At 39.4% G+C, this 16,369-nt stretch overlaps 1 protein-coding gene across 2 annotated transcripts in view; it reads left to right on the top strand.

The window, feature by feature from the left end:
* MTR (5-methyltetrahydrofolate-homocysteine methyltransferase) overlaps positions 1-16,369 on the top strand; it is a 52,729-nt gene that overhangs the window by 16,545 nt on the left and 19,815 nt on the right. The window contains exons 9-21 of one of the 2 annotated variants that reach the window (XM_052805986.1): positions 2,267-2,367; positions 2,719-2,780; positions 3,389-3,456; positions 4,548-4,624; positions 5,762-5,874; positions 7,300-7,440; positions 8,104-8,289; positions 8,888-9,067; positions 10,077-10,193; positions 10,292-10,432; positions 14,154-14,243; positions 14,881-15,033; positions 15,641-15,748. In XM_052805986.1, coding sequence (XP_052661946.1) covers positions 2,267-2,367; positions 2,719-2,780; positions 3,389-3,456; positions 4,548-4,624; positions 5,762-5,874; positions 7,300-7,440; positions 8,104-8,289; positions 8,888-9,067; positions 10,077-10,193; positions 10,292-10,432; positions 14,154-14,243; positions 14,881-15,033; positions 15,641-15,748 — 1,537 coding nt within the window. Of the gene's footprint in view, positions 1-2,266; positions 2,368-2,718; positions 2,781-3,388; positions 3,457-4,547; positions 4,625-5,761; positions 5,875-7,299; positions 7,441-8,103; positions 8,290-8,887; positions 9,068-10,076; positions 10,194-10,291; positions 10,433-14,153; positions 14,244-14,880; positions 15,034-15,640; positions 16,065-16,369 lie in introns of those variants that run through there. The other variant, XM_052805985.1, reaches the window with a different exon arrangement.

The following is a 16,369-nucleotide window of genomic DNA, read 5'->3' as shown; positions in this document are numbered from 1 at the left end:
GGCACTCTGCTGCCTTAGCTTTCACAGGAGCTGATGTGTGTGACTGCTACGAAGAAATAAGCAAGGGAGAGAGGTGATGTTTAAGATGAGGGTGTGATGTTTATTACACTAGGGTAGCAGTGATAATGTACCAGGAATCTGGTTCAAGGCTGCTGGCTTTTAAGTCATGGTTAACAGTTTGCTTTTTTCAAATTTTTTCTTTCATGATGCTGTTGAGTGCTGTGGGGAAATGAGACTGGCCACAGAAGCTACTTTCTGTTTCTGAATAAACGTGCGTGTCTGTGCTTAGTTTGACTTGGCAGTTTTGAAACGGGTAAAGCTTGGATGGTGTCATGCTCATAGATATATTTCTCAGCAACCCATGTAGTGAGTAATCATTCAGGCATTCTGGAGGGCCAGTACCCACTAAGTCAAGTGAGAACATCAAGAAGTGCTTGTTTGCTGAGTATGCTGGCTGCTTTTACAGTATCTCTCTGGTAAGGTGTGTTAAAGAGAGTGACAGGTGAGTTTTGTACTTGGAACCAGAGATGGATATTAAATGTGGAAGAGATGAAGCTGCCTCATACAGGAGTAGAGCTTAAAAAGAGGGTGTGGGGAGTATGAGCTGGAAGCTTGTAAATTGAATGACTTAACAGTAGGAAATGTATTGCATTCATCTGCATTTGATAAGGAAATCTTGTTAACCATTCTTACCTTGCTTTGCTCAAAAATCCTGAGGGATGAGCCCCCACTTTGAAATAAACTGCAGAACTTCATTGGTGTAATTAATTGTGTATTCCCTGTGCATGCTGTTTGTATCCAGGAGATCTGTATGAAGGATCTAAATGTATGTAAACACTGTATTGGGAAATGAGAATAAGAGGGTTCTTTTCAAGTTTTTCTGTTTAAATATAATGGCCTATATGAGATGCATTAGAAAAAGCACTTCAAAAGTAGAGTTGGCTGTTTGTAGAAACAAACATGCATGCCCACCCCCCAAAAACCCAAACACCCCTAAGTTATTGGAAGAAGGGGTTTGTGTATTGTTTGGTCAATATCACATGTGACTGTGATATTCAAGGCCCCCATTTTGGATGTTACTGTGAGCCCCTCGAATCTCAAGGCTTGTCATTCTGTCCAACAAGTGAATCTGGCTGCAAGCATTTACTGCTGCTACTTGTGCAGTTACCAAGCCCCTGCCTACTCCTTGGAAACAGCAGAAAAGTCAAAAATCATTTTGTGCTCCCAGTCCTGTGCAGCGCTTTATTGCTTTTGACCTCTGGGAAACTAAGTGGGCATACGTGCACTTTATTAACTTAGCTACTTCTGAGGCAGCCTCTGTGGCTCAGTTAGTTGGGAGATGTGGCTGTTATCCATTCCTGTTTCAGTGGGTTAGCTTGCATCCTCTCTGAGACCATTATTCCAGGAAAGGAGAAAGCTTTTTTACATCTTCCTGTTCCAGCAGCACTGTGAGCACCTCTTGAGTTTTGCAGTACTTGTAAGATGGTTTCTAGAATGGTGCAGAGAGATCAGGAAACACATGTAAAAGATCTCTTACATACTTTCTGAAGGAGAAATTTCCCTTTTTAATATCAGCGTAGAGATTTTGAGTGCAAGTGACATTTATGTATCTGTCATTGAATGAAAGAAAACATGATCGTACCTCACATGCTGGTAAAATTGTTTGAGAAGCTTATTCATGCAAAAATACTTCTGCTGTAGTGCTGTCTGTTACTAAGATGTAGCAGATTCGGTTGCCCAAGCTTAGTGCTGCCATGATGCATCTTGGGGGAGGCACTTGGTTTCTGCCAAGGTTGACATGATTTATGTATAATTTTAAGAGAATGATGAGTTAGCGGCTTGAAGCAGGTCTTGCTTTTTCAACCTTTTTTGTACTTCTTCCTGTAGCACAAGGCTCCTTTCCAGTCTGTCATTCTTATTCCACTTGCTCTCTCTCTTGCCTAGAAAATACAGAGCCATTGCGTTGCTGTAGTTGCTGTCAAAATGCTGCCACTTTCCTACTGGATTTTGAAATGAAATCTTGATTTACTGTTCCCAGTTCAATTCAGTCCAGCCCCCTTCCCCCTTGCACTTTTCTTCCACCCAAGGGTTCTTCTTTTGCACAGTCCTGCTGTATCGATGATGATGGTTAAAGAAATTGGAGATCAGGTTGTTTTTTTGTTGTAGACGATTGCGGGAGTTAGCAGTTGCCAGCACTAACATTCATCTGTTCTGTGTGTAAAAGGTGTTTTTACCTCAAAATAATTTTTGAAAATTTATTTTCCAGTATCGGCTTAAATTGTGCTTTAGGGGCAGTTGAAATGCGACCGTTCATTGAAACAATTGGAAAATGTACAACAGCCTACATCATCTGTTACCCCAACGCAGGTGTGTTGGTGCACATGTTTCTATGCTTACAGGCAGATGAAATGTAACAAAACCGTTCCATCTCATTAGCAATAATAGAGTTGAATTAGCTTGCAAAGATTATTGTTTTTACTATTAAAAAGAGATTAAGAATATTTTAAACTGCTGAAAGTAACTGCTCTTAGTTCTGTGACAGTGAACCCAGAACGCTCTCTTGCATAATTAATAATCTATTGAGTAATGATTGCAAGGGTGATGAGGCATTTTAGTCCTCATACAAGTGTAGCTACTTTACATATGTCTTCTGTGGAATTTAATTCTGTTCTTGTGGGCTTTAAACAAATTGTAATACTAGAAAAATTATGTTTCAAGGTCTTCCCAATACTTTTGGTGGTTATGATGAAACTCCAGAAGTGACTGCCAAGCATATAAAGGTATGAAATATTTCCCGTGACTGTGTCATATCTGACATACTAGTAGACAAGAATTCTTTGCTTGTATTTTATGCATATTTGTTACAGTACTGTGGGTTGTTTTTTTTTTCCCCTCAGATGGGTCTGTATGTCATTTGGATTGTTTATATTGTGTGTATAGGAACCACTGATGGTGGCATTCCACTGCAGGGTGTCCTTCCACATGCCACTTGATCTGTGTAAGACAGAACTGTGTGGCTGGAGCTGCAGTGTGTCAGCGAGACCACAGTATCTGCTGCATGTTAATTCCCTTTTATAATACAGTAGGACTAGTCTTTGATACTCATCCAAGTTTTCATCTGGGGCTTCAGTATAAAATAGGCCAGTTTCAAATGTAGTTTCCTAAAATTAGGTGTTGAAATTGCTGGTTAGCCTTGGGAATCCATGTCTCAAAACAAATCCTAAAGAGAAGAAATAGTACTGATCGTTTTTTAGTTTAATTTTTTTTCTTGCGATCCCCCTGAATTGCTTAACATAGGGAGAAAAAAATATATATCTAAAAAAATATATTTCTATATAAAAGATACCTTTATTAAGTTGAAACAAAATTCTTTCCCTCCCTTTTACAGAATTTTGCTTTGGATGGTTTGGTCAACATAGTTGGAGGTTGCTGTGGTACCACACCAGCACATATCAGGTACCTCATGAGCTACAACTTTAGGTGCACTGGGAAGTAAATGAAGTGTTGCTTCTGTGCAATATTCCATGGCTTGTCTTAGAGTTTCCTGAAAAGATGGATCACTTGAATGCCTATAGCAGCAATATATGGAGTAGAAATAACTTGGCTTTCATAGCCTTGTGTATCATGAAGAATGAGTAGAGGCATGGTTCAAACAGGGATTATACCTCTGCTGTTTTCTCATCTAAAATTGTTTTGGAATTACTCTTCCCTCTTTACCGTTGGGTAGAATAGACTTCCCATCTCTGCTCCCTTATGCCATATGGTCTTTCTCTTTCTGGCACTCTTAGCCACAAGGTGAGACTTAAGGTTTCCTTTGATGGTAGAAGGAAGGAAGGAAGGCAGCTGTGTGGATGTGGGGGGGAAATGTCTGAACAGGAGATCTGGGAATGCTGTACAGCTGGTGCTAGTCCTGGCCAATCAGAAGGAGCATTTCATATCTTTCTCACTGGCAGTAAGTCAGTGGAAAAATCTCCATTTTTCACCTGGGCTTGAAAGAGAAGGGGCCCTTGTGATTCATTTTTACCCTGATACAAACTGCAAAGATGTGGTATGTGAACATGTAGAGGACACTGTGTGTCGCTGCTGACTGGAGCAAAGAGAAAGTGAACGTGAACACCATGAGTCATTCCAGCATCTGAGAAGCATGTCTCAGCACAGAACAGTGTTTGTCCTGTGGTGGGTTTTGTTTGTTTGTTTGTTTCTACAATCATCAGCAATTGCTTAGCTCAGCAAATCACAAATACGGTAAGAGTCAGTGTGGTTGAGGACTGGTTCTGATATCCATCAAGTATTCCATTGGCATAGTATCTCACGTTCAGTATTTGGTAAATCTTCAGCTTTCTACATTCCCTGCAAATAGCTGTGGTAGGATCTTCTGGGAGTATGTTTTTGCCTTTGGCCACACAAAGTGAAACTAGCTAATTAGTCTTGTCTGCTACAGGGCTAAATTGGAAATATAGGTATATGTCTAGTATATTCTGTTTGAGTCTTGTCCGGAGTGGTTTAATTTTAATCAAAACCTTTACTTTCCTCTTTCTGTAACTCAGGAAAATTGCCGAAGCTGTGAAATTCTGTAAGCCTCGTGTTCCACCTTCTCTCTCTCAAGGATACATGCTGCTCTCGGGTAAAATGGAGTGTAACAGTTTGAGCTTCATAACTCATGTAACCTTCCATTATAAATTTGTTTGCTGTTTTCTACTGATCAGAATGGCACTATGAGTTTTGGGTTCTACTTCAATCCAGCAAGCTTATGGATGTGTAACAAGATCTAAATCTTACTGCTTTGGCTAAAGGATTAATGGCACATTTTATTACAGTCTTGTATAATGTAACCAAGCCAGCATATTTTACTCCACAAGTCTCAGACACTTTGTAAGTGTGAGTGAGTATCTTTATCCTCACTTTGCAACAGGGGAGGGTCAAACACAGAGAGATCAGGTAATTTGACTACAGTTGATGGCAGAGCTGGGATGAGATCCTTGTTCACCTGCTGTGAGAGAGCTGCCTTATGTCGCCTCAGATCTCGATCCAGTCCTACTGGGACAGTGTTCCAGTAATACATCAAGGTCTAGAATGTCTTTTGTTTTAGCAATGTCTAGATCTGTATGTTCCTCAGCCAGGCCTTCTTTTAAGCCTTTGGGCCATATATCCAAGTAAAACAGTACCTTCTTTTTGGTCTTTTTAATCTCAAAGTCAAATCAGTTTAGCATAAATTAAATAAAGCATGGTTGGCCTGTGGTTTCATGCGTTAGCTTATTCTGTTCTTCTGTAAGGTTTGTTTGTCTCTGAGTTGCCTGCTACCCAAGGGTCCCACTTGGCTTGTTTCTCTGAACTTAGATATGTGGTTAAGAGCTGTCCTTGTTTGTTAGTCAATTCAGTGGGCTGCTTCTCTGATGGTGGTAGAGTCATGAGATAATGTAGTTGGAAGTTGAGAGAAGGTGTGTATGTGCATACACAGATGCCCAAAGAATCGTAGCTTCACGACATTTTGTATAGGACAAATTGTTCTCTTTTGTGGGTCAGGTAAATTATTGACTGTAATTGAGGAAGGATAGAAACCTTTGGCATATGTGTTGGAACTTATTTCATTGCATTTCTATGCTAGTTACTCATTAGATTTGTGCACATCATGATATGCTGAGAAATCACTATTCTTAAAGAGAGAGACACCTCTTTCACAGTTTAGAAAAGGGATTTTGTATTTCTTACACAGTTTTTTCTTTTCTGTTTTTAAAAATATGTTGGAAAATATCTTTTTAAGGTCTGGAGCCATTCAGGATTGGGCCGTACACGAACTTCGTTAATATTGGTGAACGCTGCAATGTTGCAGGATCACGGAAGTTTGCTAAACTCATCATGGCAGGCAACTATGAAGTATGCATTTTAACAATAATCTTTATAGCTGATGCTCTGATTTTTCATTGCTCCATTGCACTGTGTTATTAGTTGTTTGTTTTGCTGGCACAAAGCACTATTCTACACCAGTTACAAGAGTGAGAAAACAAGGAGAATTTAGTTTCTTACTGTCCTTTGTTTCTGTGCTTACCAGCTCCTAATACATTTGTGAGAAGGGTTTTACAAGGGCTTTTTTTTTTTTGTTTTTCTGACAAGTATTACAGGAAACATGACTTTCCATTTTGAATTAAGTTACACAGCTGATGATGGTTTAGAAAATGTCCTGGTCTGTGCTGTATCTATGGGTGGATTTACAGAGGAGGGAGGAAGGAAGGAAAGTGGGTGTAATCACTCCTTCCAACATGTGGGGTACATCTGACTTGGGATAGATTGTGGCACTGCAGCCCTCACTCTTTCCCTCCCTTCTCCAATCCTGGTCAGTATTATGGCTGCATCTAATCTTTATATACTTCGATCACTGGCTCCAGCACGCTACATGAGAGTTGCTGCAGAAAAAGGTGCTTCGAAGGTAATTGCTTTCTTGAAACAGCTGCAGGGCAGAAATGAAAAGGCTGGAGAGCTCATTCTTTACTGGTGTAAATTGTTACTGTAACATTCAAACAAATAGTAAAGTGACAGTTCTTGAGAGCTAAGACTCTGCCCCAGAGTATGCTCTGCTGTTCTAGTTGATGCAATCAAAATTAAAGCCTTAGTTTGTTTTTTAGGAAATCTGACTCTTAAACTCTTGGAAGTCATGAAGCAGGTTAGATCTATTTAAATAAAGAAAGCTTTAAACACAGGTCATTAGGGACTGTGGGCAACTAAAAACCTTTTTCTTTTTTGTCTCCTCAGTCTGCAGAGTGACAAAAAAGAGAAAGTGAACAGACATAGGTGTTCAGATAATTATGTGGACTGGAGGGAAAGCTTTAGTATTTCCTTCTTAGCACTTGGTGATTATTCTGCAACTGGAAAAAATGTTGAACAACCTCAAAAAGTTAAGCACTCTGTGTTATGAAACAGCAGAGGTTGTGATGCAAGACCCTTATTTCGTACCATCACGGAGACTGTTCTCCTGTAATCTTGTGCAGTCAGAAGTCCTTGTTGCCATGCAAATCTTAAGTCATTCAATTAAGCATATGACCAATTGTCTAAAATCAATGACAGTATCAGCACATTAGGTCTCTGGTGTCATGGTTTTGTGAACAAATTAGTTATCAGTTGTGCCATACTAACAACTTTTGTATGTTGTACATCACAGACCATTTCCTTAATCACTTATGGGATGTCTTAAGAATTTTTAATTTTTTGGCTGCATGCTTCTTTTGGAGAAGTGAAATGTTATCCTGAGAATGACTAGGCTTTTTTCTATTGATTGTTGTTTTGCTTTTTGACTTTCTTCTTTAGGAAGCCCTGAGTGTAGCCAAATTGCAAGTTGAGATGGGGGCCCAGGTTCTTGACATCAATATGGATGATGGGATGCTGGACGGCCCTGCTGCAATGACCAGATTTTGTAACTTGATTTCTTCAGAACCTGATATTGCAAAGGTTGTAACTGAGCCACTCCAAAGCACAATAAAGAACATTTATTGAGTTGGAAATTGCCTTTCAGAAAATTTTGATATTGATGTATTTAGTAACCAGTTTAGGTGCTTAATAAGCAGATGTAGGTGTCCCCAGAGAGGTAAAGGTAATGTAATGAGGAAGGCCTTTGGGGCAAACAGAGGTTTAACATTCTCTATCTGATTTCAGCTAAATATATGCCAGTCCTTTTCATTGGTTAGTTAAGCTGAATGCAGGTTCCTTTTGCAGCACTTATGAACCATAATCTATCTATATACTGGCAGTGCATAACGGTGTTGCTTTCCACAAAACTTAAAATTGCTATGGATATAGGGTGGTTTTAAAAGATACTTCTGCAATGTGCATTCTTTTAAAATGAGTATCTAATTCAGAAACACAAGACAATACAGGGAGAAGTTGAGGTCTCTAAGGTATGTGATGGAGTTGCCATAGAAGCTCTTAAGTTAAATTTGCTCTGAGTTTTGCATTTAAAGCAAAGTGAATCTACAGATACCATCTGGAAACTTTTTATTCATAAATGCTGATTAAAGTTGTGTGCATTTTTATGTCCAAATGGGCAAACAGCATGTGGAACTCTAATTCATAACTTGTATGTATTCCCCTGGCTTACTTCTCTGTTACTTACAGGTACCGTTATGCATTGACTCCTCAAATTTTTCAGTGATTGAAGCAGGTTTGAAATGTTGCCAAGGGAAATGCATTGTAAACAGCATCAGTCTGAAGGAAGGTGAAGAAGACTTTTTGGAGAAGGCAAGGAAGATTAAGTTATACGGAGCAGCTGTGGTTGTCATGGCTTTTGATGAAATGGGGCAGGTGAGTGTTGCTTTAAAGGAGAGGTATTCTTCTGGAGTGCAAGGCTTTCTTACTCTTGTGCACGACAAAGTTGTTCTGTTTCATATGACACAGGTGATTCAAAGAGGTCTGTATAGTCTTAGCAATAGTTTTGACCCTGATGTGAGCAGCATAAGAAATGCTTATTTGTTTGAGGAATCCAAGTACTGCTCCAAGTGTAGCTCTGCTAGCACAAGAGCATGTCTCTTGCTATTCAGTCATGCTGAACTCTTCTTTCATTCACAGATTTTTTTTTTTTTTTTTTGAGTTCAGAAACTGAGTTTTGCATGAGAGTGGAGTCTTTGTGGATTAACTTAGTTATGTCAAAAAACACGTATTAAACTTTGCATAGGATGATGAAATGTTGGGGAACAAAATTGTTTTTAATGACTTGAGTCAAAACTCCACGTACAGGTGTGGTGATATTTTTTAATACAAAATTCTTATATATAATCCTCTTCTAATACTCGTGATGTTCAGACTCTCAGTCTTGAGTCACTGGAACTGTAAATGTTTTCTGGGGAGTTTATTTTTTGGTGTTGTCTGCAAGTTTCATGTCAAAATTCTTTTTCTCTACTAGGCAACAGAAACAGAAACCAAGATTGCAATCTGTTCCAGAGCTTATCACCTCCTTGTGGAAAAAGTGCACTTCAATCCAAATGATATAATATTTGACCCTAATATTTTGACCATAGGAACTGGAATGGAAGAACATAATCTGTATGCTATGAATTTTATCAATGCTACTAAAACTATAAAAGTGAGTTGTAAGCTTATTTTAACTTGAAGTATTTTGCTGAGTTTACTTAAGAACCCAAATCACCACAAAACAGAAAAACACTCCCCTCACCCCCAAACCACAACAACAAAACACTGCTGCAAAATGATATGCATTTTAAATTAGCAAGGGGGACTATTCCTCTGAAGTACAGCCATTCCCCAATATTGCTGTATTTCCAATAGAAGAACTTCAAATAGTTCTATAAATATATTTCAATCTATTATCTCTACTGTAAATATATTAATTAAATGAGGTAACAATCACATTCATATTCTAGGTAAAAGGACCTCTTTGAAGGTACGTGAAAGCTGCCTTTTTAAATTAATAAAACTTCCATTACTGTAGCAGGAATTTCTGCAGTAACCTCATTTTTTGTTTAGCCAAAATGTGTGTAAAGAAGTACAGCAGTGAAGAACATCACCTAAATGCAGCCAAGGAAGCTGCACTGTTGTGTTTTACAAGGCAGCTTGATTGGTCTGGAGATGCTCTGTCAGTAGCAATCTGGGGCTTGAACACCCACAGGCTATTTTGTCACCACAGGGCTTCTGGAAGGGAAGCTGCACCCTTGAGATTAGCTGCTCAACTACAGCCTGCTCCTGAGACATGCAAGCAGGCAGGTTGGCTGCTACTGTTTCTGGAGGAGTGGGGGATGGAAGAGCCATAAGTAGGTCTGCATGGGGAAAATCTGGAATGCTGCTGTGGGAGGACTGATAATGTTTAGAATAGCACCTATGACTATGGAAACCATGGTAGTTGCTTACACGTAACTAGGCTGGATCTTTCCTTTTACTTGTATCTTTTTTCTACAGAGATTTGAATTGCTTTTTATGAATTTGAGTAACCAGAAGAATCTGGAACAGGAAAGAGAGAAAGGGTGCATAGCCAATGCACTGCAGCTCAGGGGCCAACTGTTTTATGGACTGATTGCTTTGCTTATGTTTCCTTTTTGGAAAGCACTTTTCTAAAAATCTGTGTGCAATTCTTATAGGAAACACTGCCAGGAGCCAGGATAAGTGGAGGTCTTTCCAATCTGTCTTTCTCCTTTCGAGGAATGGATGCCATTCGAGAAGCAATGCATGGGGTGTTCCTTTACCACGCGATTAAGGTATGATGTACTTTTGGCTTCCATAGGTTTGCACTTGGCAGATGTGCAGTGTTATGTCTGACAGCCCTGGCTGGGGGATTCTGTATGTTTTTTTTCAGTATGGCATGGACATGGGAATTGTGAATGCTGGGAATCTGCCAGTGTATGATGATATCCACAAGGAATTGCTACAGCTGTGTGAGAATCTAATCTGGAACAAAGATCCTGATGCGACAGAGAAACTTTTACATTATGCTCAGGTAACTTCCAATTTTAAGCTTTGAATAGTAGTTAGCTTAGCACCTGGGCTTTAACACCTCCCTGCTGATGATAGGTAGAGCAGCCTATAAACTGCATGTGTCAAACAGCGTGTGTTAGAAGTTACTAATGATGCTACAAGTGGTTTAGTTACTAATATAGAATAAAATGTGAACTCTGTGATAGATTGAGCCTCTCCAATTTCATAGGTGCCTTGAAAGATCCTGTACCAGAGTTCTTCATATGCTTCAGGAGACGAAGCTGCATAGGTGTTCTTTTTTTTAAAAAAAACAAACCCCAAACCAGTAAGAAGCAAAAAATCCCAACCAAACTCCCCCAAACAAAAAAACCCTCTCACAACCAAACAAGAACCAGAAAAGGCCAACCCACAACTAAAGCAAACCTTGGTGCTGGAGCTTCATTGACAAGTACACTGTGGGATACAAAGAGTAAACCTGTCTCTCTAGTGGTGATGGTTTGCTTGGAGTATATGTAAAAGGTGAAGCAGTTGCTTGTGGTTCCTGGCTGTGCCATAGACTTTCAGTTCATGTAACTCATGTCAAGAGTGAGGATCAGCTATTTAGTTTTTTTGAGATGCTGTAATGGCGGTGGTGATAAAAGACAAAGATTGCACACCGGAAGGTTTCCAGATTATCGACCATAAGATGACTAGTGAAATCCTGTTCTGAACAGAACATACAGCAAAAATCTGTCTGGGTTAGGTGGCTCTTAGATTTAAGAGCACAAGAAAGTTTGCATGCCTGTCTTGTAGCTCCTGGAGGTATCGTTTCTGTGCACAGCTTCATTTGGTTTGTAGTTTGGTCAATGGTGGTGCGTGCTTTTTAGGAACAATGGCAACATGTTGAAAACCAGCACAGGAAGACTGTCCCTATCCCTTGTGCTTAGGCTATTTTATATGGTGCTCTTAGCGTCTAAGCAATTCACCAGGGAGTGATCTTGTCTGTATAAGCAGAGTTTTACCATTAGGGTATTCAGGGTTGCATAAAGAGGAAGGAAGAAAAAGAAGAGGAATTAGAAAGGGATGGCTTAAGCAGTGTTTCTGCAGAAGGCAGAATGTGAATTTAAATGGAGCATGAAAAGTAGAAATGGAAGTGGATGATGACTCCTTGTAGGTCTAGAAGTTTGGGAAGCCACTGTTGGAATCTCTGCTCTTATTCATGGTGCTAGTTTTATTGTGGGAGTAAACCAGCTCCCAACTGCAAAAAAAAGAGACACTCTTGATTCAAAACATCTTTAAAAGCTCTATTAAAATTTAACATAAAGTATTACAACTTTTAGGCTTTCACTGGGGGTAAGCATCCTGATATGGGTTTCATTGTGGCTCTGAACAGATGTGAGAGTCCAAATAGATAGTCACTTACAGCTCATGAGAAGGATTATTACATAAGGTTTTGGAGTTCGAGGCATATTTCAAAATATTTATTCAGACCTTCCTCTTATATAGTGGAATTGAATGGCTCTAAGTTCTTTTGTCAAAAGGGTTTTTATTTTTTTAAACACAAAAGTGTGTTCATTAGTCAGTGAGTGCATATGTTCTTTTTATTTCCAATTATTGCAGTTTATTCTGCACAAAGAACATAGAATGTGCAGTCCCATTTCAAGTATCGTACCTCTAATAGAGCGCCAGTGAAGTTTTCTCCTAGCTCCTTCAGGTAATAGTAATGTACCTTGCCAGTTGCTTGAATGTTAGACCTGTGGGGAAAAATGAGGAACCCTTGCAGATTTAGGAGATCAGTCTTCATTTGAAGTTTGAGATTAAAAAATATTTTCCATAAAGTGTATAGCTGCAGACCTTCTCAAACTTAAACTTTGTCCCATTTATGGCTGTCGTGGTTTAACCCCAGCCAGCAACTAAACACCACGCAGCCGCTCACTCACTCCCCCCCACCCAGTGGGATGGGGGAGAAAATCGGGAGAAGAAGCAAAACCCGTGGGTTGAGATAAGAACGGTTTAATAGAACAGAAAAGAAGAAACTAATAATGATAATGATAACACTAATAAAATGACAACAGCAATAATGAAAGGATTGGAATGTACAAATGATACGCAGTGCAATTGCTCACCACCCGCCGACCGACACCCAGCCAGTCCCCCGAGCGGCGAATCCCTGCCCCCCACTTCCCCGTTTCTGTACTGGATGGGACGTCACATGGTATGGAATACACCGTTGGCCAGTTTGGGTCAGGTGCCCTGGCTGTGTCGTGTGCCAACTTCTTGTGCCCCTCCAGCTTTCTCACTGGCTGGGCATGAGAAGCTGAAAAATCCTTGACATTAGTCTAAACACTACTGAGCAACAACTGAAAACATCAGTGTTATCAACATTCTTCGCTCTGAACTCAAAACATAGCACTGTACCAGCTACTAGGAAGACAGTTAACTCTATCCCAGCTGAAACCAGGACAATGGCAATGGGAGTTGCGCTTCCAAAGGCGTTTGTTTTTTTTTTTTCATCCTCAGCATGCAGTATAATCAAACTGTTTTTAAAGATCCGCATGAAGTGCTTGCCACTGTGGTCCCTGCATGTCCACCCTACAGCTTCATGGATTATTTTTAGGTTGGAGTGGTTCCCTTGCTAAAGTGTCTGGCCAGAGGTTGAGGAGCACTTGGTACCTTTTCATTGAATTCCAGGAGGGTTGATGTAGGAAGGGACCTCTGGAGATCATCTAGTACAACTTGCCTGCTCAGAGCAGGGTTGGCAAGAGCAGGTTGCTCAGGGACATGTCCAGTTGGGTTTTTAATACAACTAAGGATGGAGACTCTACAACCTCTCTGGGCAACATTTTCTTCCTTCTTTCCTTCCCTTTCTACAAAACTAGACCTATGAGGGGAATCAGGTTTGGCAATGAGAAGCTGTGTAGTTAGCTAACATTTGTATAAACATGAATGAAATCTTGTTCTGGTTTCTGTTCCTATGAAAGAGATCTTGTTTCCATGACTTTTCCCATGCTGATGAGCACTCAAAAGTACAGGAGGTTCATAAGGATGGAAAGATGTCAGATTATGTTGAATAACTGAGGGAGGAAAAGAAATTACTTGCCTGAAGTGTGGTGGTTGAAGTAATGGATAGGGTGCTCTTCCATGAGCCTTCCTCAGGTGGGTGTTTACAAGCTTTCTTGCATTGTGAAGCCCTTTTGACCTTTGCATTCATAGCAAAGGGGAGTGTGCGTGTGAGGCAAAGAGAGTATGTGAGGCTTTGGGACAGTCTGTGTGCATGAGAAACAGTAGTTCTGTAGGCTGCCTGGTTGAAAACACATCTGTGGTATGGAATAACATAACCTATTCCAGCAGAAACTGAATTAGTGCCAAATTAATTAGAATTTTAAAATGAAATGTAGTGTGTGGGCCAGGAATCAATTTAAATTATGTTCCCAGAAGTAAAACCCTTAAGATTAGTCATTTCGTTGTTTTTAAGAATGTGAAAATTATTAAACTGCTCCCCTCTTTTTTTCTTTCTTTTTTTACTTTTTCTTTGTTTTCTTTACATCTTCATTGAGGTATATATTCTTTGGGATGTAGACCTGCTAAGTGTCTGTAGTGCATCAGAGGTGTTTGCAATATGATTTGCATGTATATAAAAAACTTTTGTATAATCTAAAATTATTTTATGGGTCAGTACTTGAAATTATCTTCACTTTTCTAAAAGTAGTCTGTAGTTGTAATTTTTATGCTTGCAAGCTCCTATGGATGTCTTTCCTTCTCAGAATCATTCCCAAGGAGGAAGAAAAGTTGTACAGACTGATGAATGGCGGAAAACCTCTGTGGAGGAGAGGCTGGAATATGCTCTCATAAAGGTGAGTCTGTGCAGAAAACTGTCCTACCCATCAGCTCTGAGACATGATCTCAGCTCAGAATGTAAGGGACACTTTTGGCTTTACAAATTCTTCAACTGCCATTCTTTTAAAAGCTATTAATTAATAATGAATAATATATTTAATTGATCTATTTAGTTAGCTTCAATAACAGAGGAAATTGTGGTGATTTGTCTTTAAACTTCACATGTTGAAGTCTTTGACCCTCAATATTTTATTCTGCTAGCATTGGTAGAAACATATTGGTTTTACTTTGTAACATATTGCTTTTACTTTCTAGAGGTTTTTTTTAGTCCTTTAACAGCACTGCACTGAGTGGCACTTGTGCTGACAAAGCAATCTTTGCATGTTTGTTTTTTCTTATGACATGGTTAAGAAAAACAAACCAACCTGTTAATACTGGGGACGCTTGCTTTGAATAACTTTATATGCCTAAAAACTACAGTGTTTTGTTTCCTAAGAAAACCTATTTTAAATATACATTTGAGGTATTCTTAAAGACTAGCAGTACCTAAAGTATCTGTTTGTACTTTAATTGTGATTTTTTGGGGGGGAGAAGGCAACTAAATAAAAGCTGTATTTCCAGCAAGATAAAAGCTTCTCACTTTTTTTTCCCCAGGGCATTGAGAAGTATGTCACTGTAGATACAGAAGAAGCAAGATTAAATCAGGAAAAATATCCTAGACCTCTAAATGTAATTGAAGGGCCTTTGATGAATGGCATGAAAATCGTTGGTGATCTTTTTGGTGCTGGAAAGATGTTTCTGCCTCAGGTAATGAGAAAATGTTTTCATATATTTTCCTATTTTGCAAAAACTAGCATGGTAAAATGTAGCCGAAACATTCTATACTGGCTGTTTTTTTCAGATATAGCACACGAATTGTGAAAATTCAGGTGCTGCTAAGAAGCAGCCCTCTTTTTTCATTACCTTGGAACTTGACTTTCTTTATGTGGTTTTACATGTTTGTTTCCTTTCTTCCTGAGCGTTTTTGCTTTATTTGAAATGCAGTTTTCAGTCTGGGCCCGTGAAAAAGAGCAAGAGAGAAAAAAGATCCAAATAAAAATTGCTGTGTTTAGCACCTTCCAATTCTGTGCCTGTTTGTAGCTTCTAATTCTGTTGCCAGTGGTCTGAGAGGTTGCACTGTGAACGTGTCATGTGTAGACCCTTAGTCCAGTAGGGCCAGCAGCCTGCTAACACAGAATGCTCTGCAAAGCTGGAATCTTGGTTTGCAAATGAAGTTTTGTTTATTGGGTATATTTTGTTTGAATGGGTATAAAAGGAAGCTGGGAGAAATCTGAGGCTATTCCTATACTTGATCTTTATTGTTTGTTGTTGTGTCTGCCCCCCCAACCCCGCCCCACTCTGTTTATCTGTGCAGGTGATAAAGTCTGCTCGAGTTATGAAGAAAGCAGTTGGCCACCTTATTCCCTATATGGAAAAAGAAAGAGAGGAAAGGAGAGCCAAAGGAGGGAGCGTAGAGGAAGAGGCAAGACACAGTCCTTTGTGCTGTAACTCTTTCATAGCATGCAGTGACAAAAATTGAAATTATTTTTTGCTAATGACATGTATTCAGCTTTCATGCTGGAGAGTTGATGCAGTCATATGGAAACTGACAATCTTGGCATAATTTGAAGTAGGTCTGAAATTCATAAAGTGCAGATTTTGTGGAACTTTGGTTGGTGTGTACCTAAGCTGTTGTCGCAAGTTTCCTGAAGGATGCCATAAGCCTTTATAGGTCCTTTATACCAGTGTTACTTATTTCTTGTATTTTTGTAGGCATTTAACTCTAGTGTTATTTATTTATGATAATTCTAACTTTATGGCAAATTTTGCCATTTGCTTCTACTACTTCTGCCCTCAGTGAACTCTGGAACTCCCTTTTGCATGTTCAAAGCTTGTTACTATATTTCTCTTTATTCTTCCCTTTCCCCTAGCCCTGACCATTCTCCCAGCTAAATAAACATATTCTTCCATCCTCTTTCTTCATAGATCATGACTTCAAGACCTCTTGTTATGATAGAACAGTATGCTCATTGCATGTGTAGCCACAACCAAGTTGCAGGGGACGTGTTTATGAAAACAGGGTCTGAACATAGTTGTCTTTTCA

Source organism: Harpia harpyja, chromosome 13 (genome assembly GCF_026419915.1).
Source record: "Harpia harpyja isolate bHarHar1 chromosome 13, bHarHar1 primary haplotype, whole genome shotgun sequence".
Lineage (NCBI taxonomy): Eukaryota > Metazoa > Chordata > Aves > Accipitriformes > Accipitridae > Harpia > Harpia harpyja.
Note: the sequence above shows the minus strand (reverse complement) of the source record. Positions and strands in the feature narration are given on the sequence as shown.